The sequence below is a fragment of the Mastigoproctus giganteus genome, chromosome 11 (assembly GCF_048544385.1).
Source record: "Mastigoproctus giganteus isolate SK-2022 chromosome 11, ASM4854438v1, whole genome shotgun sequence".
Taxonomy (NCBI): domain Eukaryota; kingdom Metazoa; phylum Arthropoda; class Arachnida; order Uropygi; family Thelyphonidae; genus Mastigoproctus; species Mastigoproctus giganteus.
In genome coordinates this window covers 75133171-75160046 of record NC_143585.1, presented here as the reverse complement: position 1 = coordinate 75160046, position 26876 = coordinate 75133171, and the positions used below count along the sequence as shown (strand labels likewise).

The 26876-nt window shown below is 36.5% G+C and overlaps 1 protein-coding gene across 1 annotated transcript in view; it reads right to left on the bottom strand.

The window, feature by feature from the left end:
• Positions 1-26876, bottom strand: part of LOC150078133 (WD repeat-containing protein 82-like) — a 144642-nt gene that overhangs the window by 37696 nt on the left and 80070 nt on the right. Inside the window, exon 6 of the mRNA XM_090384473.1 lies at positions 13714-13869. Within this exon, the coding sequence (XP_090240599.1) occupies positions 13714-13869 (156 nt within the window). The remainder of the gene's footprint in view (positions 1-13713; positions 13870-26876) is intronic.

The following is a 26876-nucleotide window of genomic DNA, read 5'->3' as shown; positions in this document are numbered from 1 at the left end:
TTATGTATTTCAAAACAAAGTAGGGATGTTGTGCTGAACAATAACAAAGATGCTGACTGGTTGAGAAATATGAGAACGTACCAGTGACATTTCGAGCAGTGATTGGTGAAGACTCCAAACTTGAATAGGTGCATTATAGCCAAAGCAGATTATGCGCCATCAAACACCCAAAGAACAACAACAAACTTACATCTGGAAATTTCCACCCATGCATCGTTCCCAGCTGTATCAGAGCCATTGGATCCTGCAAATACCACTGGTCCTTAAAATTAAATCTCTTATCGAAAGTAAATCGGTTCCTGAGAATCTCACATGCCTATGTTAACAGAATTTGAGGCCTCACTGTGTATGTCCCTAATTCTAGAAAATATTACTTGCTTTTCTCATTAAACATGATTTTTTGTCATATTAAATCTTGCTATTATAAGCTAGGCATGTACTTCTTTCATAACCAAACAAAGTACCAATAACAAATGCCGAATATAATGAACGTATATAAAAAACATATAGGTAACCTTTGTATAACATGGTAGTTTGGTTCCTACCAAATCTCATGTAATGTGAAACCGTGTTATACGGGACTAAGAACCAGTACGGGGGGGTTACGTTCCAAAAGCTAACAAAAATACGCCATTTTTTAATAACTATCTGAAACTTAATTTTTATAGTAGTTATAACCTAATAGTAATAAGTGAACAAACGTTTTATCTTAGAAACTGTGATACTTATATGTCAGATAATGTATGTTCATTTAATGTTCTCCCTCCATCACTGCTAAGCACAATCTCTTCTGCAGCATCTAGATTTTGTGTACCTTCTGCTCTCTTTAAAAGTCACGAACTGCACGCTTAGAAGTCGCAATTATTTTTTATGGTCTCAAACAAGCACAAGTTCGATAGCACAGAACCTAACCCAGGGATCTCCCAACAAAATACAGTGGACCCCCGCTTTATATGATACATGAAAATCGGAAGAATTTTTAATGTTCTCCCTCCATCACTGCTAAGCACAATCTCTTCTGCAGCATCTAGATTTTGTGTACCTTCTGCTCTCTTTAAAAGTCACGAACTGCACGCTTAGAAGTCGCAATTATTTTTTATGGTCTCAAACAAGCACAAGTTCGATAGCACAGAACCTAACCCAGGGATCTCCCAACAAAATACAGTGGACCCCCGCTTTATATGATACATGAAAATCGGAAGAATATGTTCCAGTTAACAAAACAAAAATAAATTTATGCTTACATATATAGTTTAATTAATACATACTGTAATATGTACATACTAATTGATATTTCTGTTGGCTGACTTTTTTTTTTGGTTGTAAAATTTAAAACAGTAAAAAGTATAAGCAATTAATAACAAAGAATACGATACGCACAAGTGAGATATGGAGTAATGAGTTTCTGATTATATATTTTTTTATATGATTGAATATTTCATGGAAGGGGAAACACATTTCAACATAATAAAGTAAAAACCCACAGAATTCCAGCTATCGGCACTATAGCAAATTCAAGAAGATCGAGTTTACTACCCTTTTATAATTGATATAACAGAAAAGACCAATAAGCCGGAAACTACAAATTGTTTTTATTGTTTTATGGTAGTAACCTCCCAGAAATGTGCTTTAGAAAAATACCACGAAGGCAATAACAACTAGTAAGTCAACAACAGGTATTCACAAAAAGGAATGAAAAAAAATTTGAAAATTACATTAACATAATAACAGGGTTTTCGCAGCACAAAAGCTCAAAAATACCGTGTTAGGAGAGGAGTGCTAGTCAAGACATCAAAGGCAGATACTGTTGGGATATCAGAGACGTGGTGTCACACAGACATAAGCAGTGCAGAATTGGAGTTTAGGGAGTACAATTTTTACAGAAAGAATAGACAGGACAGGAAGGGAGGAGGGTTATGCTGTTAGTTAAGAAACATATAAAATCTAAGGAAGTGCATCCAATTGATGTTGGTGGACAATGCAATGTTGAGTGTGTTTGGTGTGACATAAGCACTGGGAAAGCAAAAATGAGAGTAGGAATCTGTTATAGACCTAAGGAATCTGCTATAGTAGTTATATGTGCAGAGAAATAGTGGGCCAGTAAATCAGAATATCTTATAATGGGGAATTTGAACCTTCCAGATACTGACTGAACTTGTGAGTTGGTCACTTGCACACTACCAAGACTTTTGTGGATTTACTGGATGACTGTTTTCTAGAGCAACATGTTCAAGAGGCAACCAGAGGGAGTAATACTCTTGATCTGATTATCAGCAGTGATTATTCATTCATTAAGAATTTGCAGATAAAGTAACCACTGGGTGACAGTGATCACAATATACTGATGTGGGAATTACTTAAAGATGTAACTACCATCAAGGCTAAAGGGAAGGGCTTTTGCTTTCATAAAGGTGACTACAGGGATCTCAGACAGTTTTTAAATTCTGTACAGTGGAATCAACTATGATATTACCAACGTTGAATTTTAAATGGGATGCCTTCAGGGACTTAATTGTGGAGGCTACTGGGCTTTTCATTCCAACTAAGAAATGCAGTTCAAGGTTTAGGCATAAATGGATGTCAGATGAACTAATGAGGCTGGTGGCAGAGAAGAAAAATGTATGAGATCCATATAAAGTATCAGGTGACATAGAAGCCTAGGACTGATATAAACTAGTCTGTAATCAAGTCACAAAGGAAGTTAGGCAGGCGAAGGATGATTACGAGAAATCCTTGGCTAAGGATGCATAGAAAAATAGCAGAGTTCTTTACTTATGTAAACTCTAGAAGGAAAGGGATGAATCAGATTGGACCACTTAACATAGATGGGTTGACTCCTTGGACTCAGGGGAGGTCCCGTTGGACTGGAGGTGTGCAAATGTATCACTAATTCACAAAGGGGGTTCAAAAAGGTGACACAAGTAACTATAGACCTGTTAGTTTAACTTGTGTTCCGGGGAAAATAATGGAATCACTAGTTAAAGAAGCATTGCAGGATCATCTAGACAAGACTGTAGTAATAGTTAAGACACAGCATGGTTTGTTAAAGGGAGGTCTTGTCTGACCAATTTGAGTGGATACTATGATGTGGTCACAAAGGAAACGAATGCCAAAAATAATTTTGATATCATATACTTGGATATCAGGAAAGCTTTTGTACTGTTGCATATGGAAGAAGACTGCTGTACAAATTGGAGAGGTATGGCATTAAGGGTAAGTTGCTACCATGAGTGGGAGACGACAGAGAGTGGTAATCAATGAACACTGCTCTTCGTGGACAAATGTTATTAGTGGAGTTCCTCAGGGTTCGGTGTTGGACCCATTGTTGTTTTGTATATTTATCAATGATACTGATGAAGGTATAGCAGGTTTAATGTCCACGTTTCCAGATGGTACGAAGGTTGGCAGGGTTGTTAGCGACAGTATGCTACTCCAACTGGATCTAGATAAGTTGGGCAAATGGGCTAAGAAGTGGCAACTGAAGTTTAACATTGACAAATGCAAAGTACTGCATATGGATAACCGAAGCGAAACGTACCAACTGTGTGGTACTACACTCAGGGAAGTGGAAAGTGAAAAAGTCCTGGGGGTAATTGTGTAGTCAAATATGAAGTTCACTGATCAGTGTAGATGGGCTACCAGGGCAGGTCATAGAGTCTTGTCAATGATATATAGGAGGGACAAGGAGGTGATTATCCCGTTATACAAGGCAACGATCAGGCCACACCTAGAGTATTGTGTACAGGTCTGGAGGCCTCATTTTAGGAAGGATGTAAAGTTTATAGAATGTGTACAAAGAAGGGCAACAAGATTGGTGAGGGGAACAAAGGGGTGCTCTTACCAAGAAAGGCTGTAGTTCAGCAAATTGCACCTGGAGAGTACATACCTGCGAGGTTATTTGATTGAGGTGTATAAGGCCTTGAATGGGTTGAGCAAGCTGAATGCTGATGGGATTCTTCCTCTTGCTCATATTAAGAACTTCAGTGGGCACAGATTCAAATCGAGGAAAGACAATTGTAGAATAGATGTGCGCAAATTTGCTTTTAGCCAGTGAATAGTTGATTGGTGGAACAGATTTCCATCTTTTGTTGTGGAAGTTGAGCCTAAATAAATTTAAGGCTGAGCTGGACAGGCATTTGGAACGAATGAAGGGGTGAAATGGGAGTTTTTTTTCGCTGATGCTGCATAAGCTTGCTTCCTTGCATCATATGCCTCTACTAATGCTAATGATAGATTTCCAGCAATTTTCAAACCGTGTTAGAGTGAAACCTTGTTTTAGAAGTACTGTCTTGTGCAAGGATTGCCACAATTTATCAACTGTGTTAGAGCAAAACCTTGTTTTAGAAGTACCGTTTTGTGCGAGGATTGCCACAATTTATCAATTGTGTTAGTGCAAATCCACGTTGTACAAGTACCGCATTATATGGGGGTTGCCTGTATATGGAATAAATATAATGGTAAGGCAAAAAGTTGTGAAGAACATCTGTAATGAAAAATAAAATAACATTTTCTCAGCATATGAAAATGAAGAATTTTTATTCTTGGGTAAATGACTAAAGATTTATGCAGAATATCATATGCCTCTAATAACCAAAAATGAAAATAAACATATAAAGGCATGTAGCTACTATACTTAGGATAAACATGAGCAGAACAATCTCTTAAGCTGTTTTTAAGTGCATACCATTAGTCTTGACTGGACGATAATCTATATACAGGTGACCTCCACTTAACGCTGATAATTCGATCTGGAAAAATTGCTAAGTGAATCAGCACTAGGCAAGTGCCGCATTCCCATAAGGTAACATATGTATTTGTGGGTTGCGGTCGGTGCCATAGGATATTTCTAATCAATAATAAAAGGTAGTGAAAAGAAGCGCAAATGTCGGTCAAAATATTTAATATTCAAATATTTGTACATATAAAATATTCTGCATTACATACGTATATAATTATGTGGTAACTACTTAAGTATCAAAATTAAACTTAAAATTCCAATTAAAATCATGAATTTAATTGACCTTAATTGATTTAATTTAATTGATGAATTTAATCATGAAAAATGTGTCAATTTTGGGTTGTACTTTGGCCCTCTTCCTGGTAAACTAAAAGCGGTTTTAATTTTAAATCCCCTGCAGCATTAACACCCAACAATCAAGTGAACCGATCCTTTGCTGCTTTGAAACCTGGCATGTTTTTTTCTTCTTTCAATATGAAACTTCTTTTAGGCATTCGTTTCCAAAAAAGTTCTGCTTCATTTATGTTAAAAACTTGTTGAGAAGTATAACACATGATACCCCTCTTCAATAATTTTAACAAGTTCTTTTTTGAAAGTTTCGGCTCCTTGGATCTGAATTTGTGGCATCTACCTGGATTTTAAATCTATTCAACCAGCCCCTACTAGTTTTAAATGGTTCCACATTTTTTTTTAGGTGAGTTTTCTTCAGCTCATCATATAGGCTAATCTCTCTCTCTCTCTCTCTAATTATAATATTTAACTTAACTGAATTCTGCATTGGATATTATCTTCAATAAAATTAGTTGAAGTCTCTCCATTTCAATCCTAATAGCCAGCTTAGCCCTAGTTGTTTGCAGTGGAACAGCTGTCTTTCCCGCTGCTAAAATTAATTCTTTATTTTTTATAATTGTTCTTACAGTTAAACTTGCCAGTCCTAAATTAGGGCACACATCCGCTTGTCATTGACCGGAATTGATTCACTCCAAAACGTCTAATTTAATTTTCAAATTCAGTCTTTTCTTACATTTGTAGTCTTCGTATTGCATTCAGACGTTGCTTTTTCATTCTTATCCACCATTATTAACTCTTCAAAAATGTAACTGCATTGGTTGCATTAGTTATGATACAATGTTTGAATAAACTGTCCGTTAAGCACGATGTCTAATACTGTACTGAGTGATGACTAGACTTCGGATAAATGCATATAACGCAAATATTACAAGAAATATACTTGATCATTTTTTAAAATGTTGATCCTGGAACTACATAACAAATCACTATACTGCAATTGCGTGCGAGAAAATTTCTAAAGTCAGCGTGAGGAAACTTTTTAATGCTGTTTTGCTATTAATTTTCAAGCTATCAACTCCATCAAATCAAATGATATTGTTAAATATGCCAAAAACGCAATCTGTAAAAAAGCATTATAGTGATTTGTGACAGCGTTATAGCGAATCAGCGTAAAGCGAACCGCGTTATAACGAGGGCCTGATGTATATAAAATGCTTAGGTATGCTGCCCAACAATTAGCAACTGGCAACAACTGCTAATTGTTGCCAGCACCCGTTCACATGGTTCACCTTGCATGACCACCATACCGAGCATTCTTTATTAATTTTTGTACTAACGTTTTTCGACTGAAGAAAGGCAAGATATGCCTGAAAGGTAACTGCTATTTTGACCGTTTATCTGTCTTCACTCAGATAAAAAGCTGAACTTATATTTGAGAAACCGTAAAATAAATGCTAATGAAACATTAGAGAAGAGATCTAATAGACTAAGAGACCGAAACGAGACACTCATTTCAGTCTGTTAATCTGGATCTGAAAAAGCATGACATAGGAAATGCGTGTTACAATATACGAGTATCAGACACATGTGAGTATGGCAATGCAAGATATTGGGGACATGAGTTAAACACATCGAATAAATACACTAAATGCTGTCATGATGGAAAGGTTTCACTTGACCCACTGTCTGACACACACACACACACACACACTATTACGACAGCTGCTTACAGGGAATACACGTGAAGCAAATAACTACAGAGAACATATATGAGAGTAAAATTCACCATTGGCATTTGCATCAATGAGCGCAGATATTAAATCACTGCCTGGAAATGGTCCATACTGTTTTAGAATACATGGCCAGATTTACCATTTGGTCTCACTGCTATATACAAATGAGGCAAATAAGCCAGGATATGGACAACTTTATATTTTCGATTCTGCTGAAGCAACAACAAAATGGCTTGAAAAACAATAAACCAAGGGTGCAAGGCCGAAGTAATGCAACAATTGGACAAGATGCTGCGACAAGTTAACAAATTTGCTGAGTCATATAAACAAGTCAAATAACCCAGACCAATCCAACAATGAACGTGTGCATGGTATTTATACATCCAAAACAGAGGTTGCTGCAATATTCATTGGAGAAGATGGGGAACCACCTGTAAATGCATATATCCCACAAGTGACTGCTGTAGAATTATATCACACTAAACAAGAATGGAGATCCTATCATGTATCTGTTGCTATTCCTGTGTGGAGAAGGTGGTTGCCACGACGAACTACAACACACAGAAGAAAGAAGAACCGCAAAATGTATTAGAGTAACACAGTTACAATTCTTTGCTTATAGACTTGTGTTGAAATCTGGTTTTAGCCTAATTCATAACAGTGAGAAATTATTTCAGCGATATATTGTAGACACCTCTGTGAAGACTGAAGGATCTAGATTAAACTATTTACACCATAAGTAGAAAGATCTACAAGTGGAAATGTACCGTGGACTATTGGATGCAGTAGAAGCAAGAGCTCAGAACCAAAATTTGAGAGCAGGGAAGATGATAATTCTGCCTTCGACTTTCCAAGGCAGCCCAAGGTACATGCAACAAAACTATCAAGATGCGATGGAAATTGTACGAAAGTTTGGGAGACCTGATATATTCGTTACATTTACTTGCAATCCTGCCTGGCCTGAGATTGTAAATGCAATGGAAGGGAAGCAACGACCCGAACACAGACCAGACAACTGTGCAAGTGTTCAAAATAAAACTTGCAGAACTGCTTGACAAAATTCTCAAGCGGAATCTTTTTGGTACTGTGATAGCCTTCATCTACATGATAGAGTTACAGAACCTTGACTACCACATGCACACATACCTCTCACACTGTCTACAGATTCGAAAATACACAGAAAGGAAGACATTGACAGAGTCGTAAGCACAAAGCTACCATGTTTAAAACAAAGCAAAAAACAAATCCAAGGTTGTTTGAAAACTCACAAAGTGCATGCTATATATCGTCCCTCCGGTGCACTCAATGCACAATCTAGGTGCATGCAGTAAGGGATTTCCAGAAGAGTTTATAGATATAACAGAAAAGAATTTAATGGCTATCCGATATATAAGAGAAGAGAAGGACCTGCTGTTAAAGTAGGAAAGTATGACGTGGACAATAGATGGATTGTAATAGTAATAGAGGCATGTGATGCAAGAAAGCAAGCATATGAGCTTACATAGCATCAACAAAAAAAAAAAAAAAAAAAAAAATTCACACAACCATTGCCTCTAAATGTTTGTCCAGTTCCTCCTTAAATTTATTTAACCTATCAACTTCCACGACAGATGGAAGTTTGTTCCAGCAATTAACCATCCGCTGGCTAAAGGCAAATTTCCACACATCTATTCTACAACTGTCTTTCCTCAATTTGAATTTATACCCCTTTTTTCGTAAACTGAGAAAGTGGAAGAATCCCATCAGAATTCAGCATGCTCAACCCATTCAAGACCAATACACCTCAATCAGATCACCTCACAGGTGCCTAGTCTCTAGCCACTGCAATTTACAGAACTTAAGCCTCTCTTGGTAAGAGGATCCCTTCATTCCCCTCACCAATCTTGATGCCCTTCTCTGTACATACTCAAGCAAATCTGCATCCTTCCTGAAAATGAGGCCTCCAGACCTGTACGCAGTACTCGAGGCATGTCCTGACCATTTCCTTATACAAAGGGATAATCACCTCCTTTTCCCTGCTAGCAAAATTCCTGTATGTCATTGACAAAACCCCATGACCTGCTCTTCAGCCTGTCTGCATTGCTCAGAAAACTTCATATCTGACTGCACAATTACTCCCAAGTCTTTTTTATTTTCTACCACCCTAAGTGTAGTACCACACAATTGGTACGTTCCTCTGGGGTTACTTCTACCCGTATGCAGAACTTTGCAATTGACAAGGTTAAACTTCAGTTGCCACTTCTCAGCACATCTGCCCAAATTTTCTAGATCCCGTTGCAGTAGAACTGCCATTACTGTCATTAACAACCCTGCCAACCTTTGCATCATCTGCAAACTTTGACAATAAGCCTGATATACCTTCATCAATCTCATTGATAAATATATAAAACAAGTGGGCCCAACACCGAACCCTGTGGAACTCCACTAACAACATTAGTCCACGAAGAGTAGAGTCCATTGGTTACCACCCTCTGTCTTCTCCCACTCAACTACCGTTTTATCCATTGTAGCAACTTACCCTTAATACCATTCTGCTCCAATTTGTACAGTAGTCTTCAGTGCATAACAGTGTCAAAAGCTTTCCTGAAATCCAAGTATATGATATCAAAATTATTTTTTATATCCAGTTCCTTTGTAACCACATCATAGTATCCAATCAAATTTGTCAGACAAGACTTTCCCTTAACAAATCCATGCTGTGTCTGAATTATTGCTTCAGTCTTGTCTAGATGATCCTGCAATGCATCTTTAACCAGTGACCCCATATTTTACCTGGAACAGAAGTTAAACTAACTGGTCTGTAATTACTCGTGTCACCCCTTGATCCCCCTTTGTGAATTGGGGATACATTTGCACATCTCCAGTCTGTGGGGACCTCCCTCGAGTCCAAGGATGCTCTCATAATTATGGCTAAGGAGTTTGCTTAGTTCCTTTGCCACCTCCTTCAATATAACTGGATAGATCCCATCCATCCCAGATGTCTTTCTTATGTTTAACTTCAACAATTTCTCCTCCACTTTGCTCTCAGCTATTACAAAATCATTAAGCACCCTGCTACAATTTGATAACCTTCTGGCATTTTCCTTCCTTAATAACTCCTAATGTGTGAATATAGATGTAAAATACTCATTCAGTTTGTTTGCTCTCTTGGCAGGATCATCAACTGTCGAACCATCGATATCAAGTGGACCAATCTGATTCATCCCCTTCCTTATAGAGTTTATATAAGTAAAGAAGTCCTTGCTGTTTTTCTTAGCATCCTTTGCCGAAGATTTCTCTTAATCTGCCTTCACTTGCCTAATCTTCTTTGTGACTTGATTACAGAATAAGCTTATATCTGCTATAGGTTCTGTGTTGCCTGATAATTTATATGCATCTCATGCATTTTTCTTCTCTGCCACGAGTCTCATTAGTTCGTTTGACAACCATTTAGGCCAAAACCTTGAACAATATTTCTTAATAGGTATGAAATGTCTAGTAGCTTCCATGATTAATCCCTCGAATGCTTCCCACTTAGAATTTGCTGTTGGCAACATCATCAGTTGGTCCCACTATACAGAATTTAAAACTGTCTGAGACCACTGTAGTCACCTTTACGGAAGCAAAAACCCTTTCCTTTTTTACTTAAAGATATAATTATCATACCCCTGATGGTAATTATATCTTTAAGTAAATCCCACATCAGGACACTTATCCCTGCCTCCTAGTGGTTCCTTTATCGCAAATTCTTAATACATGAATGATCACTGTTTGTAACCAGCTCAAGAGTAGTACCCCCTCTGGTTGCCTCTTGAACATGCTGCTGCAGAAAACAATCATCCAATAAATTCACAAAAGTCTTGCTAGTGTGCGAGTGACCAATCCACAAGTTCCAGTCAATATCTGGAAAGTTAAAATTATAAGACATTCTGATTTACTAGCTCACTCGATTTCTCTGTACAATTGTTCGTTGTACTCATTCGAGTCATTAGGCCTATAACACACTCCCACTCTTAGGAGTGTTTTATAGGCCTGATGACTATAATATCATTAGAATTATACCTTATAATCCATGGCTGGCAAAGAAATTCAATGCCCACATTAATGTGGAAGTGTGTGCCTCTATGAAGCGTGTAAAGTACCTCTATAAATATGTTTATAAAGGTCATGATGTGGCATCTGTAAGATTGCAGAGGCAAGGTACAGATGATAATTCGGTCTTTGATGAGATTTAAACTTTCTTAGATGGATGGTACTGTTGGTACTTAGATTAGATGGTGTTGTTGTTGTTGTTATTTGGTTTTTAGGAGAATTAGCAACTAAGGCCATATTGCTCCAGGGATATGCGGTGGTCATTCCCTGACCTTTCCGCATCCTCCGTATTTGGTGGTCACAGGCTCGAACCCCGGTCTAATCAAAAAGCGTGTGCTATGCACTACCGCTCCTGCCCACCTGGTTACGTAGGCGCCGTGGTACGTTAGCGCACCTGAAGCAATGTGGCATTTGATTGAGTTTCCGATGTCGGAGAATTCGCACTCCATTATAAGATTGGCAGTACACCTACCTGATCAACAGCAAGTGATCTTCTAAGAGGGCAGAGAAGAGGAGGCCTTGCAGTGGGAAATGTTTACAAAGACCATGCTAGAGGTATGGTTTGAATCAAGCAGAACAGATGTGCAAGCAACGCTATTAAATTACACAGAGATACCTAAGTACTGCGTATTTGAGAAAAAAATCAGGCAAATGGAAATGTAGGCAAAGAGGTGGAGATGCTGTTATCGGACTTATGCCTGTTGTAAGTGTTCAAGGCAGCAAGCTACTATCTACGCATGCTTCCTACAAGTTTTGAGCATTTGCGAACAGTCAATGGATAACTCTGAAACATTTCAGCAAGCTTGCAGAAAACATGGACTTTTCAAAGGAGACAGGATATGGCACGACACACTTTCCGAAGCAATCGAGGAACACACACCAAGTTATATACAGTTACTGTTTGCAATGATATGTGGATTTGGAGAACCTGAAGATGTACCTGAACTATGGGAAAGACATAAGCAGGGCATAAGTAAAGATTTCATAGGACATTATTCTGAAGAAACTGTGGCCTTCTCTATGCTCTTGTAGAAATAAACAAAATGTTGAAAAATTATGGTCTGAGCCTTCGAAAAGTGCATCTGCCAGCTGTTGAAATGATGACAGCACCTCTGCATAGGCAATCATTTGACGTTTTGGAAGAACAAGCTAAAGCGATCACAAATACAGAAAAATTAAACAACAAACTAAAAATGGATTTTGACATTATTCTTGACAACATATACAATAAGTCAAACACTAATCATAACTGCTTTTTTTAGATGGTCTGGCTGGAACTGGAAAAACATTTCTTTACTCAATTGTACTACACACCATACGAGGCAAGGGAGACAGTGTTACTCCTATTGCGTCTGCAGGTATTTCAGCAACTCTGTTAGGAGGCAGAACTGCTCACTCTACATTCAAGATACTTCTGCTTCTGAATTGCATTTCCTGTGTTAAAGCCAAACACAGAGGAAGCTAAGGCACTTCTACAATCAAAACTTGATAATGTGAGATGGAGCACCAATGACTCGCATTCCCGCCTTTCAAGCAGTAGACAGACTACTGTGCGATCTGACAGGATTAGACAAGTCTTTTGGAGGGAAAGTTATACTTCTAGGCAGAGACTTCAGACAAGTCCTACCGGTGATACCATGATGCTCAAGAACTGTAACAGTTGCCAGCTATATAAAGAAACATAGACTATGGACCCAATTCCATGTACTGAAACTTACACGTAATATGCGAACAATAGCAAGCGAGAAGGACTTTTCAGGCTGGCTATTAGAAGTAGGCGATGGAAGAAGTGGTGCAACTATAAGTTTATCTATAGCCTGTTTTTCAAACACACAAGACCGTGTAGAACAACTCTTTGGTGACATTCAACACTGTTACAGCTCAGCAACTCAAAGGCAGGGCAATACTAAGTGTTACAAATGAGGATTTTTTGGAACTGAACAACAAAGTGTTAGACCGTATTCCCAGAGAAGTGACTGTTTACAAAAGTGTGGATACTGTAGCAAGCGATGAATCAAGTGAGCATCTGGCATACCCTGAAGAATTTTTCAACACCTTAATATCAACAGGAATGCTTCCTCACAAGCTAAAACTGAAAGTAGGTGCTGTAATCATGCTACTATGGAATCTTATGCCATCAAGGGGACTCTGCAATGGAACAAGATTGATAATTACGTGTCTACAAAGACACATCACAGAGGCTTGCGTAATAGATGGATTGAACTTAGATGCTGTTCTTATACCATGAATACCTCTTATTCTATGTGATAAGAATGTGCCTTTCAAATTCAAAAGAAGACAGTTATACATTTAGCATTTTAAATGACCATCAACAAGTCACAGGGACAGACTTTTGAAAGAATATGCTTATACCTTCCGAAACGTGTATTCAGTCACGAGCAACTATATGTTGATTTCTCAAGAGTTAAAACAATGGGCTCATTAATTGTTGTATCTGAGAAGAATGAAATTTATGAATAAATAAATAAAATGTATTGATATTAATTAATAACCTTTAAGATATGATGCTGATTGCATATGTTATGCTGGGTACAAATAGTTGCAAAGGAAAAATAATAATAAAAATACCATCTGTGTATTTGAAAAATAAACTATTAAAAGCCAGAAGAAAACTAAACTAAATTAAGCATCAAAAAACTGAAAGACACACTTGATTATTAGAAATCTTCGGACTAAATATGAAGAGTTGGGAGGTATGCATTATAAAAGGTTAGCACAATCAGAATAAAACTTTATTTTCTCTAACGTACAATGCAGTTTTTACTAGCTACAATAACTTCTCAGCATCTCACACCATATCATTAAATTACAAAATCAGTCATTTAACAGCTAGGAAAATAACTAAGTAAAAATAGTTACCGTAAGTGTCTGCAGAGGTAAACCTTGGTAAGCATCAAGAAGATGATTAACAGGTCCATTGGTAGATATCAGAATTGTTTTGCCATCAGGACTAAATTTAAGACCTGTCCAATCACATTCCTTATCTTGTGGAATCCTGAAGGTATTGAATGGACCCTGCATTAATAAATAATCAAATTAAATAAATAAATAAATAAATAAAATTAAATAATTAGAATTTGATGCAGTTTAGAATAAAAGGTGACTTCATGTTTAATATTATATACAGATTTGTTGAAATGTAAATAGATGTTTAACATGGCATCCATGTTTTTGGTTTTATAGGCTGAAAGCCTCCTGCCAAGTTACACACAATTTATTCATTTGAGCTACACGAGATGGCTTCTCACTGTGAACTGTTAACAGTATGGGCATTAAGTCAGAAGCATGGGGAAACCCGAATATGATTATACTTTGCAGTGAAGTGAAGTTAACTAATAGATGATAACACTGATCCAAAAAAAAAAAAAAAATTGTACTTCTTGCGCAAAAATTGCTGATTCTAATAATACCAAAATCACATCTCTGGCATGTTTCCACTGAAAAATATAATGAAATTTTAGTAACCTAATGAATGATCAATTTCAGATACATAACACATGCTATCTCAAAACTGTCTTACTCATTTTAAAATACTTTAATCAAACAAACAATGTACTACATATATTCTATTTCCTTAGAAATGTTTGCCACTCAGTTTTTCTTAGAGTCCATTTTGCTTTCCCAATTAAGAAATCAGTGGTATCCCAGTGACCCTGGTACTGCTTTTTCCCCATGGATGTCCTAATGAAAAATCACTTACCTCCCAAGTTCTGAGAGGAAAAAAACTGAGATGGGAATAAAGAAAATGAATTTTCAAAGACATTCGACGGCCCGTATCTTAATAACATTGCAGTAAAGTTAATAGAAGAGATTAGTAATTATCTTCCTTCCTTCTTTCAAGAAATCCATGCCAACTGTTTTAAATGACGGTAGGTTACTGAACTAGAAGTTTTGAACTACAGGTTACTGAACTAGCAGTTTTTAACTACAGGTTACTGAACTGCTAGGTCAATATCCCATAGTTCAAAACACCATACATCTTTGTGGTGGTTCCATTATTTTAAGTCCAATGAAAATTACTTCTTTCAGTTTTGCATCTTTAAATTGGGAAACACTTCCCTTAGGAAACACTTCCCAGAATCCATTTCCCTCTTTATATACAGAGCTTTAACATCTTCATTAATTCAGCTTTATATGCAAAGGAGTAAGTTCAACCAGTGGAACATATTTTATATTACTTCTCCACTGTAAAAATTCCTTCCTCTTTTCCCACTGCTACATAATACAGCGGTTTTCTGTTGCATGACTGTCCCAAAAACATAGAACACAACACTATTTTGTGAAACCTCCCTGTAGACCAATGAGTAATCAATTTATTTGAGGACCACCACTGAGAACTCGCCGAGTGGGCAGGAGCGGGAGTGCAGTAGCACACGCTCTTTGAGTAGACCTGGGTTCAAGCCCCTGACTGCTGACTACGGTCGATCTGCCAACCCGCACTGGACCAGCGTGGCAGATTATGGTCCATTTCCCTCAGCATGAATTGTTGAGGAGGCTTCCATCCTGCAGTGGGTTGATAATGGCTGCACTTTACTTTACTTTACTGAGAACTCAGGATCTTGGACACCTTAGTTTCTTTCAAGTTAACAGTATGAAGTAGAGGAACTGATGGGAATGCATTTCCCCTGCTTTTGAACTTAATGTTCAGCTATCAATAAATATATGCCATTCATTAGAACTATGCTCAGTTCATTCAGAAGACCTAATTTCTTTATAGAAACACATACTATCTTCCATAAAAAATATTTTGTGACATTTACAATACACTGTAATTTTAGTTTCTGCTTCAAGTAACTTCCACTCTCATAACCAAGGAGTTCCACTTGCACTTGAGATAAGTTTAAATCATGAACTAAATCGTTCAACTCTTCTTGCTTAATTAAGTGGACAGTCCAGTGAAGGCTAAAACACGTGAATTCTTGCTATATTGCATATGATATTTTGGATATTTGATGATATACCTTTTTCTAGACATCCCTGATATTTCTGTCATGTATAAATGGTAACTATCAGTGTGGTTGCATGGTTCTTACAACCAATTAGAATAGCAAAAGGCAACCTTTTAATTTTCACAGTGCCACATCCTCAAATTTGTGATACAAGTAATACAGCACATATGTGGATCAGAAGTTTTGTCCTGATCATCAATCTTCCTTGCAATCAAAGTACAAAGAATATGCATATTCGGGAAAAAATACTGCACATTTTCTTCCCATGAGTTTTTGTTGTAATAGTAATAATAATAGATCTTGGCATGTGATGCAAGAAAGCAAGTGTATGAGCTTATGCAGCATTAGCAAAAAAAAAATTTAACTGCCTAACCTCCTTTGTGACTGATTACAGACTAGCTTATATCTGCCATAGGCTTCTCTATGTCACCTGATAATTTATATGCATCCCATGCATTTTTCTTCTCTGCCACGAGTCTCATTAGTTCATTTGACAACCATACACGTAACAGAAATTGTCAGGGTGATTCAGACACTTCCTTTGCTTCTGCTTAAACATTTTAATACAATACTAAGAAAAACACAGAAGAAATAAATAATATGTAATAGATATGCCGATAAACTATATATGTATTCACACAACTATATTTCCATTACTGAAAGGAAACGATGGGAAGCAGACAGACAAGGCTAAACATGTTAATCCTCTCCAACATTACTGCCATATATGGGCATATGCAAACATTATTATTTGCAAGTAATACAACAGATCAACATCATATCTACTTCCCTAAATTGTAGTAAGATACACCAAACTATAAAATCTGGCACTTTCCAGAATACAATTCAGAATTCTTTGAAAATCTTGCATGTTTTACAAACAAAAAGAAAAAATTTATAATCAGGAAATTTTAAGAAAGCAATTCATCATTCTTATCAGTGACTCCATCTGTCTTTAAAAAATGCATTCAAAAGAAACGTGATTTTTCTTTCTTTAAAAGCTTCTTGTATTTTATATCCTTTAATCTGTTTTTGCAGCCAGCAAGATTTAAACTGCATAGATAATGTAATGGTCATGATCCTTGCAGCAGAGCAAGCAAGCTTCTGCAATGAGTTGTCTCATATTGCACTACTTTCCAACAGACTGCCTCTCCAAAAGGTTAACTTACCATTTGTTTAAACGATGAAATTACTCAGACAGCCTGTTTCATGACTAACCAGTCCCTCATTAGATACAAGGTAGTCTGTAGCAAAAACATGCAAACAAAATAGCTATGAAATGGCAGTACAATGTGAGTTGCCATGCAGTATAAGAAATCAGTTATAAAAGTTGTAATGTAATATAGATAATGCTATTTGTTACAAGTAAAGGCGACTTGTTACAGAGGCAAGTTTGTTCTGCAGTGAAAATTTAGACCATTCCAATTATCCATTCAATTCAAATCCTGCTGACTGCAAAGGCAAGACAGCCAATATAAATGTTTACAAATGCAAATAAATTCAGTTCTTTGTGTTTAATATTCACTGAAATATGCTCTGCTAAAACTGCTCAACCACTGGTATACCTCATTAAAATACAGAAAATTTTAATCTGACAAATCTGAATTCACAAAGGTGTTGGATTTTAAAGAGTTTAGTGTATATGTAGAGATTGCAACAAGGTATGAAATTTTAAGAATTATTTTCAAAATCTATGCATAAACAACTGATAGCAAACAGCTGATATATTAGTGGAGGTAAAAATATTGTTGGCTAGTGTAATTAGGCTTCTTTATGTTTATTATGCTTATTTTTATGTTTATCTTCTTTTCTTCATTTTTATGTCATTATTTTCATTTTTATGTTATTATCTTCATTTTTATGTTTATTTTATTGCATTCTAGAGGGAGAACTATATGACAATTTTAAAAAACAAAGTATTGAAAATATAATAAAACATATTTCAAGCTGATTAGAAAAAGCTCATAACAAAGAGAAAATTTTAAACTGCATTAAAATATTTATAGTTCCAAAAAAAGTGTAAATCATATAAACTTTTACATTGGAAAATTTTAAAAATAATGTGTTCTAGTCAAAGTTCTTGTGTGAAACGTGGACCAAAAACCTCGGTCCACATTTTACTACTTTTTTTGGTTTATAAAAAAAAAAAAGCTTATCAAACAAAAGAATTCACATGCTATTTGTTGGTTTGCACTGACAGACAGGGCTAATGGTTCTTGCTGGCCATTGTATTACACAGACATTTCAAGTAGCCTGGGGAGTTGGAATATTATCTCGCACTGTAATTACACTGAACACTTCAAAAACTCATCAACAGGAGAAGAAATAAACATCCATGAGAAATGTACTTCACAAGAAAAAAAAAAAATATATATATATTTCCATCATATGCTCAGTTAACTACACAAATTATGCACCGTTATAAGAAAAAGAAAGTTGGTGCCCACGCTTTTTTAAATGAAAACTCCAGCATAAAATGTATTAGAACCTATAGTACTTAGTATCGTGCACGGGTTAAAGGTTGAAAAAATGAAAGGAAAAAAAAAAAAAAAAAAACAGAAGTTGAAGAATTAAATGAGGGAAAAGAAATGTTCATTCTGAGAGTTTGAAGTTGGACAGTAAAAGGTTGCTGACTGGTTGCAGCATGCATTCAGACTGGTTTGAGAGAGAGAGAGAGAGAGAGAGAGAGAGAAAATGGGAATTATAGAAGCCAATTCAGAATAATATGACCATGGGAAAATCCACAGAAAAGGCATGCAGAAAAACAGAACGTCTAAGATACAGAGAGTAGAGAGATTTTGATAGAGATGATTATTATTATTCAATCATTATTATTATCATCAGTCATTATTATTATTATGACTGATTTTTATTTATTGATTATTATTATTAGCTATGTGGTGAGAGAGAGAGACACAGAGTGAGTGAGTGTCGAAAGTAGACGGGAATCACCAAGAAAGAGAAGAATGATGATATCCAGCTCAGGACCCTGAGTGTGCCAAACCCATACTCACCAGAGTGAGCCCCTGGGGTTAATTAATTAACCTTCAGAGTGTCATCAAAGATAAGCATAGGAGCAGAATGGAGATGTAACACAGGACTGAGTTTTAGGATCGAAATCAACTAAGTTATCTTTGTCCCACTGGAGATCACTGTTTAACCATCCTTCCACAATTCAGGTCTCTTCCTTTGTTTTTCATGCAGCCTTGTCAGAACTTTAATGTAGTATGTTTGATTAACAGTCTGATTTGGTGGGACACATTCAGTCAATTTCTTGCATTCTTGCACTTCATTGTTATTTTTTTTTGGTCTCAGAGATAGTCTTCCATTGCACTGAGTGTCTTTTAGTTTCTGGGTCATACTGGAACAGCCAACTTCCATCAGAAGTAATTAGAGTACTTAGAAAGTCTGGATCTTCTTCAATTTTTTTTCAAAGCATCTTCACATACTTGGAGTATTTTCCTTTGATCTTCATTCAAAATTTCTAGCACCAACTTGGTACACATTTTTCTCATGCCTAAATTTCCAGTTAAATGTGTTTATCTGTTTCTTTGTCTATATTGAATTCTGATTCAACCATCTAATGCTTAAACAATGATCACTTCTAATCAATGTCCTTACCTGATTTGCATTTTCATCAGTTTTCATGGATGCTAGATGGCCTTGTCACTCACCATCTTCCACATTCTCTGTTCCTTCTAAAAATCTTTTAGCCACTCAAACACGAGCTCTTCACATGTATCTATCATGACACAGAAGCCTATGATAGATACAAGTTGATCTGTAACCAAGTTACAAAGGAGGTTAGGCAGGCGAAGGCAGATTACGAGAAATCTTTGGCAAGGGATGCAAAGAAAAACAGCAAAGAGTTCTTTATTTATGTAAACTCTAGAAGGAAGGGGATGAATCAGATTGGACCACTTGATATCGATGGGTCAACAGTTGATGATCCTGCTCAGGTAGCTAACAAACTAAATGAATATTTTGCATCGACATTCACACATGAGGAGTTATTTAGCGAGGGGAAAGCCAGAGGTGTATTCAACTCTAGCAGTAAGCTAGAGAATCTTGTAATAACTGAAAGTAAAGTGGAGGAGAAACTGTTGAAGATAAACACAAGAAAGGTACCCGGGGTGGATGGGATCTATCCAGTTATATTAAAGGAGGCAGCAGAGGAAGTAAGCAAACCCTTAGCCATAATTATGAGAGCTTCCTTGGACTCAGGGGAGGTACCCACAGACTGGAGATGTGCAAATGTGACCCCAATTCACAAAGGAGGATCAAAGGCTGACACAACTAATTATAGACCTGTGAGCTTAACTTCTGTTCCAGGAAAATTAATGGAGGCACTAGTTAAAGAAGCACTGCAGGATCATTTAGACAAGACTTCAGTTATAGCTCGGACACAGCATGGTTTTGTTAAGGGGAAGTCTTCCCTGACCAATTTGATTGGATACTATGATGCAGTCACAAAAGAACTGGATGCAGGGAATAACTTTGATATTATATACTTGGATCTTAGAAAGGCTTTTGATACTGTTGCACATGGAAGACTGCTGCACAAATTGGAGCAGTGTGACATTGGAGGCAAATTGCTGCTGTGGATAAAGGGGTGGCTGAGGGGGAGAAGACAAGAGAGTGGTAATCAATGGACACTGCTCGTCGTGAACTAATGTTATTAGTGGAGTCCCTCAGGGCTCAGTGTTGGGTCCATTATTGTTTTCTGTATTCATAAATGATACTGATGATGGTATATCAAGCTTAATGTCAAAGTTTGCAGACGATACAAAGGTTGGCAGGGTTGTCAAGGACACTATTGACACTATGCTGCTGCAACAGGATCTGGAAAGGTTGAGCAGATGGGCTGAGAGGTGGCAAATGAAGTTTAAAATTGACAAATGTAAAGTACTACACATGGGAAACAGCAACCCCAGAGCAACGTATCAACTCTGTGGTACTACACCGACAGTGGTAGAGAATGAAAGGTACCTGGGGGTGGTTGTGCAGGCAGATATGAAGTTCTCTGAGCAGTGCAGACGGGCTGCAAGAGTAGCTCATGGTGTATTGTCAATGATATATAGGAATTTTTCTAGCTGGGATATGGATGTGATTATTCCCTTGTAAAAGGCAATGGTCAGGCCACACCTAGAGTACTGTATACAGGTCTGGAGGCCTCATTTCAAGAAGGATGTAGAGCTGCTGGAACGAGTACAGAGAAGGGCAACAAGATTAGTGAATGGAACAAAGGGGTGCTCTTACGAAGAAAGGCTTAAGTTTTGCAAATTACAGTGTCTGGAGACTAGGCACCAGCGAGGTGATCTGATAGAGGTGTATAAAGCCTTGAATGGTTTGAGCACGTTCAATGCTGATGGGATTCTTCCTCTCGCTCAGAATAATCACCTGAGAGGGCATAAATTCAAATTGAGGAAAGACAGATGTAGGATAGACGTGCGGAAATTTGCCTTTAGCCAGCGGGTGGTTGGTTGGTGGAACAGACTTCCATCCCTTGTCGTTGAAGTTGATAGCCTAAATAAGTTAAAGGCTCAGCTGGACAAGTATTTTGAACGAACAGAGGGGTGAAGTGGAAGTGGTTTCTTTCTTTTTTTTTTTTTTTTGGCTGATGCTGCATAAGCTTGCTTTCTTGCATCAAATGCCTCTACTAATGCTAATGTATCATTCCCATAAACTTGACTTAACAACTCATAACTTTCAGGTGGTGTTTTCTTTAGTTTTTTGCTAAAATCTGAGGTTTATTAATTGTTTGTTTCTTTTGTCTGTCATTTTTCTGGCAACTGCAAAAACACATGGTAATGAACACCTGTCTCACTGCAAAGCAAATGAGTATGCTGGAATGTGACTTGGGAGACAACTAAAGAAAGGTTCAAGGTCAACTGCTGTACTTTTATTTTATAGGTGGTACCTGATGTGTAACAGCTGCACACTGCTGTGCCTTTGTTTACAGTTCACACTTGGCATGTAGTGGCTGCAGATGCAATCTCATTACTTAATAGCCACACTTTGTACAAGGGCACACAGAAGATTTCAGATTGCAAGGGACTATCCAACAATTGAGCATTTTCTCAGACAATGTCCAAAAATTGTTTTGGACATTTTGTCAATTTTATTGGATGCTTGGTATGCAGTGGCTGTGCACGTAGGGTCATGTTATTTAACAAACACACCTCATATATAATATTTTCTTTTATACGAAATACTAAACATATTTAGAAACTGTAGTAAGTACTATGTATGGGATGAAGGCTGAGAAGACTGAGGATGCGTGTTGACATTAACTTGAATTTCTGTAGACTGTAATTTTCAGGAAATGTGTGTGAAGGTAGGTTGTTCCAGAAAACAAAAGCAGAAGGAATAAGTGAGGAAGAGTTGGTTCTGTGAATGTTAAGTTGGACAATGAATGGATGCTGACCAGTTGTTGCATATTTTCAGACTGGTTTGGAAAAATTAGAAGAATTACATATGCTATTTCAAAAGAACAGTGCCTATGGTAGTACCTATAGAAAAGCATTCATGCAGCAGAATGTCTGTGAGACAAGAGTGGAGAAACTTTGCAAGAGATTAATCATTAATTAAATATAACTACTTCTTTTGAATATACTCTAGACTCTTGAGAGAGATTTTGGGGGAAACCACCCCCAGATATGGGAACAATATTCCATAGTAGGACAAATTTAAGATTTAAACAAAATGAATAGCTGTTTAGAAGAAAAGTAATACTTTTTTTTTTCTTCTCTTTTTGCTGAGAGCAAAAAGAAAAAAACCCAGTTTTTTACACAAAGGAAGCAATATTTGTCATGTGCTTATACAAGGAGAAATTAGAAGTAAGGCTAATTCCTATAAGAGGTATATGATCTTGTCTAGAAATCTGAGTTTCATCAAAAATGTGCATAGATTTTTTCTGTGACAAATGATGAGCAAGTTTTAGAAGGATTGAAATTAACTAAGTTTTGTGGAAGGTCATTAATATACAAGAGGAAATGAGTAGGAGAAAGAACTGAACTTTAGGGAACACCACCATCATTAGTGCAGAAATTAGGAGATACAGTATTAACAGAGAGCTGCCTACCATCACCCAGAATGGGCAGTCAAAGAGAAAAACGAATACCTTTATTCCAAAAGATGGTCAGCAATGTTTAAATCAGTGCCAAACATGACCAAAAGATTAGAAGCATCAAGAGCAACTGCTTGAGTTTCTCCAAACTTTTCCCTCAAATATGTCCATTGAAAGAATCCATACAGGCAATCATTGATCAGATGGAAGGTTCTGAGATGGTTTATGAGGTCTGCAATTGATAGATTCCTCCATTACATTGGAAACAGCTGAGGTAAATGCAATGGGGAGGAGGATTAGTGGATAGGAGTGACTTGTCACCTTTTTGGGAACTGGATGGATATCAATAAGAAAGTGTAAAAAGGCGACAAAGAGCAAAAGCAAGCAAAGGAGTGGGTTTGGTGAACATGTGGAGAAATGGTATAAACACCTGAATATTTCTTAGCATTGTGATTAGTCAGAATTCTTCTAACATCCTTCTGCTGGAAAACCACAGGAGGCATCAAGTGGCACATATCAAGTATGGTAGTAAATGATTTCTGAGTTTCTCAGTACAAGAGTTAGAAGAAGAGTAGGATGCTAGTATGCTTTATCTTGAGCTGAGGATGCAACAGAACAATCAGGTTGTAATAGAGGTAAAAGTCTATATGGGCAGATATAGCAACCAATAGTTTTAGCAAGAGACTGGAATGCTCAACTACCATATGGGCATGGAGCAAGTTTTCCAATCTTATCCTGTCCAAAACAGAGTCTAAATAGATTAATGACTGATTACAACTGTTGTAAAATTCAGTGTAGAGAGAAAACGAAGGTGGAGATTTGGATAAAAGCCACCTGTGATAGGCTAGACTTAACCCGAATCAGAGCATATTTATTCGGAAAAAAACAAAAATGATTTTGCCATAGCTCTAATTTTATTATAAAGAATCAAATCCATACTATCAATTAAGGACAGAGGAAGAATGTTTATGGAGAAAAGTTTAAATAAATAATGCTGAAAAGCAACAGTATAGAGGTCGTCAGATATACATTTCAACAAATCTCTAGAAGATGAATTTCTTCAGTATGTCTATTTTGACTGATTTTGAGTTTTTTCAGTATATGACAGTGTCCCTATTCCAAATGACCAGAAATTAACAAAAAACACTTATGAATTTCTGTTCTCCTATACAGTAGCAATAAAATAATTCTCCATTAACAACTACTGATGTGAGTGAAACAGCAAAATTAACCTTTCTGGATCCTAAAATAATAAGGGATGATTAAAACAAAATTAACTTGTTTAAGAAATGTGATTGGGACTTAGTGTATTGCAAAAAAACCTATTAGCAATGCATAAACAAACCAGACTATTAAAAATTTTAAAATTTACAACTTATAGTCAATAATGTAAACTGAAAAAAAAAAAAAAAAAAAGCTGAACTTCCCAAAAAGCTATGCAAATGACAAGGCTGGTAGATTAGATTTGTTAATGGCTTTTGAAGAAATTGAATATTTTAAAATTTCATTAGCAAAAAATTTATCTTTTCCACTTCTTGAATAGCAATAAAATTTCAGGGAAAGATACAGCACGAACTTCATATAATAATATATACAGAATTGTAACTAAGTTCAGAGTAAAACTCTCATTTGAATGTTTCCCTTATGAAATGATTCCTTTTAGCAATGCCTTCTTGAAGTGTGGCACAGAAGCTCAGTCAAACTGTTTGCAGTTAGAAATATGACAGCAGAGTCAATTTCTGGAAGGTGCTCCAATGACAAGGGAACTCATCTTGTCAATCAAAATTTAATTGAAATTTTTCTCATTTATAGATCAGTAAAGTAATACTTCAAATATGCAAAAAATTTTACCTGCCAATACCAGATGAATTTCAAAAAATTGCTCAAATCTAAATTTCTGTTGGTAGCACATTGCATTGCTACCAAGGAGAGTCTCGAGAGTGATAAAGCGACTTTTCAGCTTTATATAACTACAGGAAGCCATACCTTTCACTAGCAACTCATTTCTGTTCACTCTGTTTATACCTGTGTGATCATGGTGTACATACTCCCAATGTGAAATCCTGCAAATATTGTGCAAACTTATAATGTAAGTGTATAAACACCACAAGATAAAAACGAGAGTACATAACAATTCAAATGCCCATAATTTGTGTGACCTGATTGTGCAACGCTTTGATACTCTGATAACAGTGTTTGCTTTATCGCAACCAGACACATTTGAGAATTCTGAGAAGAAAATCTGAAGGCACTGCAGATAGTGCCTTCTTATTTGTTAGCAGCCTAACAAATAAGAATGTACTAATCAGTGAACAAACAATCAGTGAAGAAAGAGTCAAAAAGATATGACTCATTTGAGACCAGAAAGAGGCTTTCTTTGCTCTCTTAGACTGATTTCTCATACATGGCCTTTGTCACCCTCACCTCACAGTTGATTTAAAAATTGTTCCATTGTGAGTTTTCCTCCTCCCACTTGCTCTGATCAATAAGTGATAAATTGAAATCGCCCAAAATAAGACACCGCACCAATTCCAGCTGCATGAAGCATTTTCATAATCTTCTTAATCTACTGAACTCTTTACCCAAACCTCTAATGCCCTAGGAACAGCATTTGCCAAAACTGGTTAACTTATTCATTCATGTATAGCAAATTGATGATAAAAAGAAAAAGTAAAGTGCAGCCATTATCAACCCACTGAAGGATGGAAGCCTCCTCAACAATTCATGCTGAGGGAAATGGACCATAATCTGCCACGCTAGTCCAGTGCGAGTTAGCAGATCGACCGTATTCAGCACTCAGGGGCTTGAACCCCGGTCTACTCAAAGAGCATGTGCTACTGCACTCCTGCTCCTGACAATGACCACTCGGCTACCGCACCTGATGATAAATAAAGTTATTATTATATATTTACGTAAAAATAAGAATAAAGTTGAGTTGTTTTAAACATAAAACTTTGAATTTTCTTTTCAGAAAACCCAGTGTTCATACATATATATATACACACAGAGAAACAGGCACACACACACATATATATATATATATATATATATATCCAATATTTTAAATTAAATAAAATATAAGCCAGTAGTATGGCAAAAACTGTAGAGCGAAAATTAACATAAAAATAACCCAAAGAAACAATCGAACGAAAAGAAAGAATAGATATAAATAGTAGCCCATAAACCCTTGTATAATTTCGAACTTTAAATCCAATTAAAACTATACAAAATTTAGACTAATGCCAATTATTTATTAATTTAGCGGTACCCCCCCCGAGAGGTACCAGTTCCGAAAGACGTGAAATATCACCAAAAGAGGGTTAAAGGAACTACCAAACGATAACAAAATCAAAATAAATTAAAATAAAATATACTGACCATCATGCCCCATATCGACAGAGGACCACGAGGCCAATAATGGTCATGGAATCGCTGCATTTCAATCGCTATACAAATCTTCGCCATGGTGAAAAGATCGAAGTACCAATTCACCCTTCCTCCTCCGATCGATCCACCAATGCAGAGGATTTGCACGGCGGTGGTCCTTATGCAGCGAAAAATAAAATATAGAACACACAGCACTCTAGAGCAGAGCCACACCACTGACATACTGTAAGCTGAATCAGCTTATATAGAAGAAAAAAGGAAAATAGATGGCGGCACAGGCGTTGCTAAATTAGCATATCGACCCATTACTATTGAATTATATTAAATGTTAACAAAAGTTAAATTATAATAAAATAAATAATTAAGCATTCATTAGAGGCAGCATATTGCAATTCCTCCATATGAAGCCAAAATATATACTATCATTGAATTATATTAAATAAAGTTAAATTATAATGAAATGAATAAATAAATAAATAATTAAATAAATTAAATTAAATATAAGCCAGTAGTATGGCAAAAACTGTAGAGCGAAAATTAACATAAAAATAACCCAAAGAAACAATCGAACAAAAAGAAAGAATAGATATAAATAGTAGCCCATAAACCCTTGTATA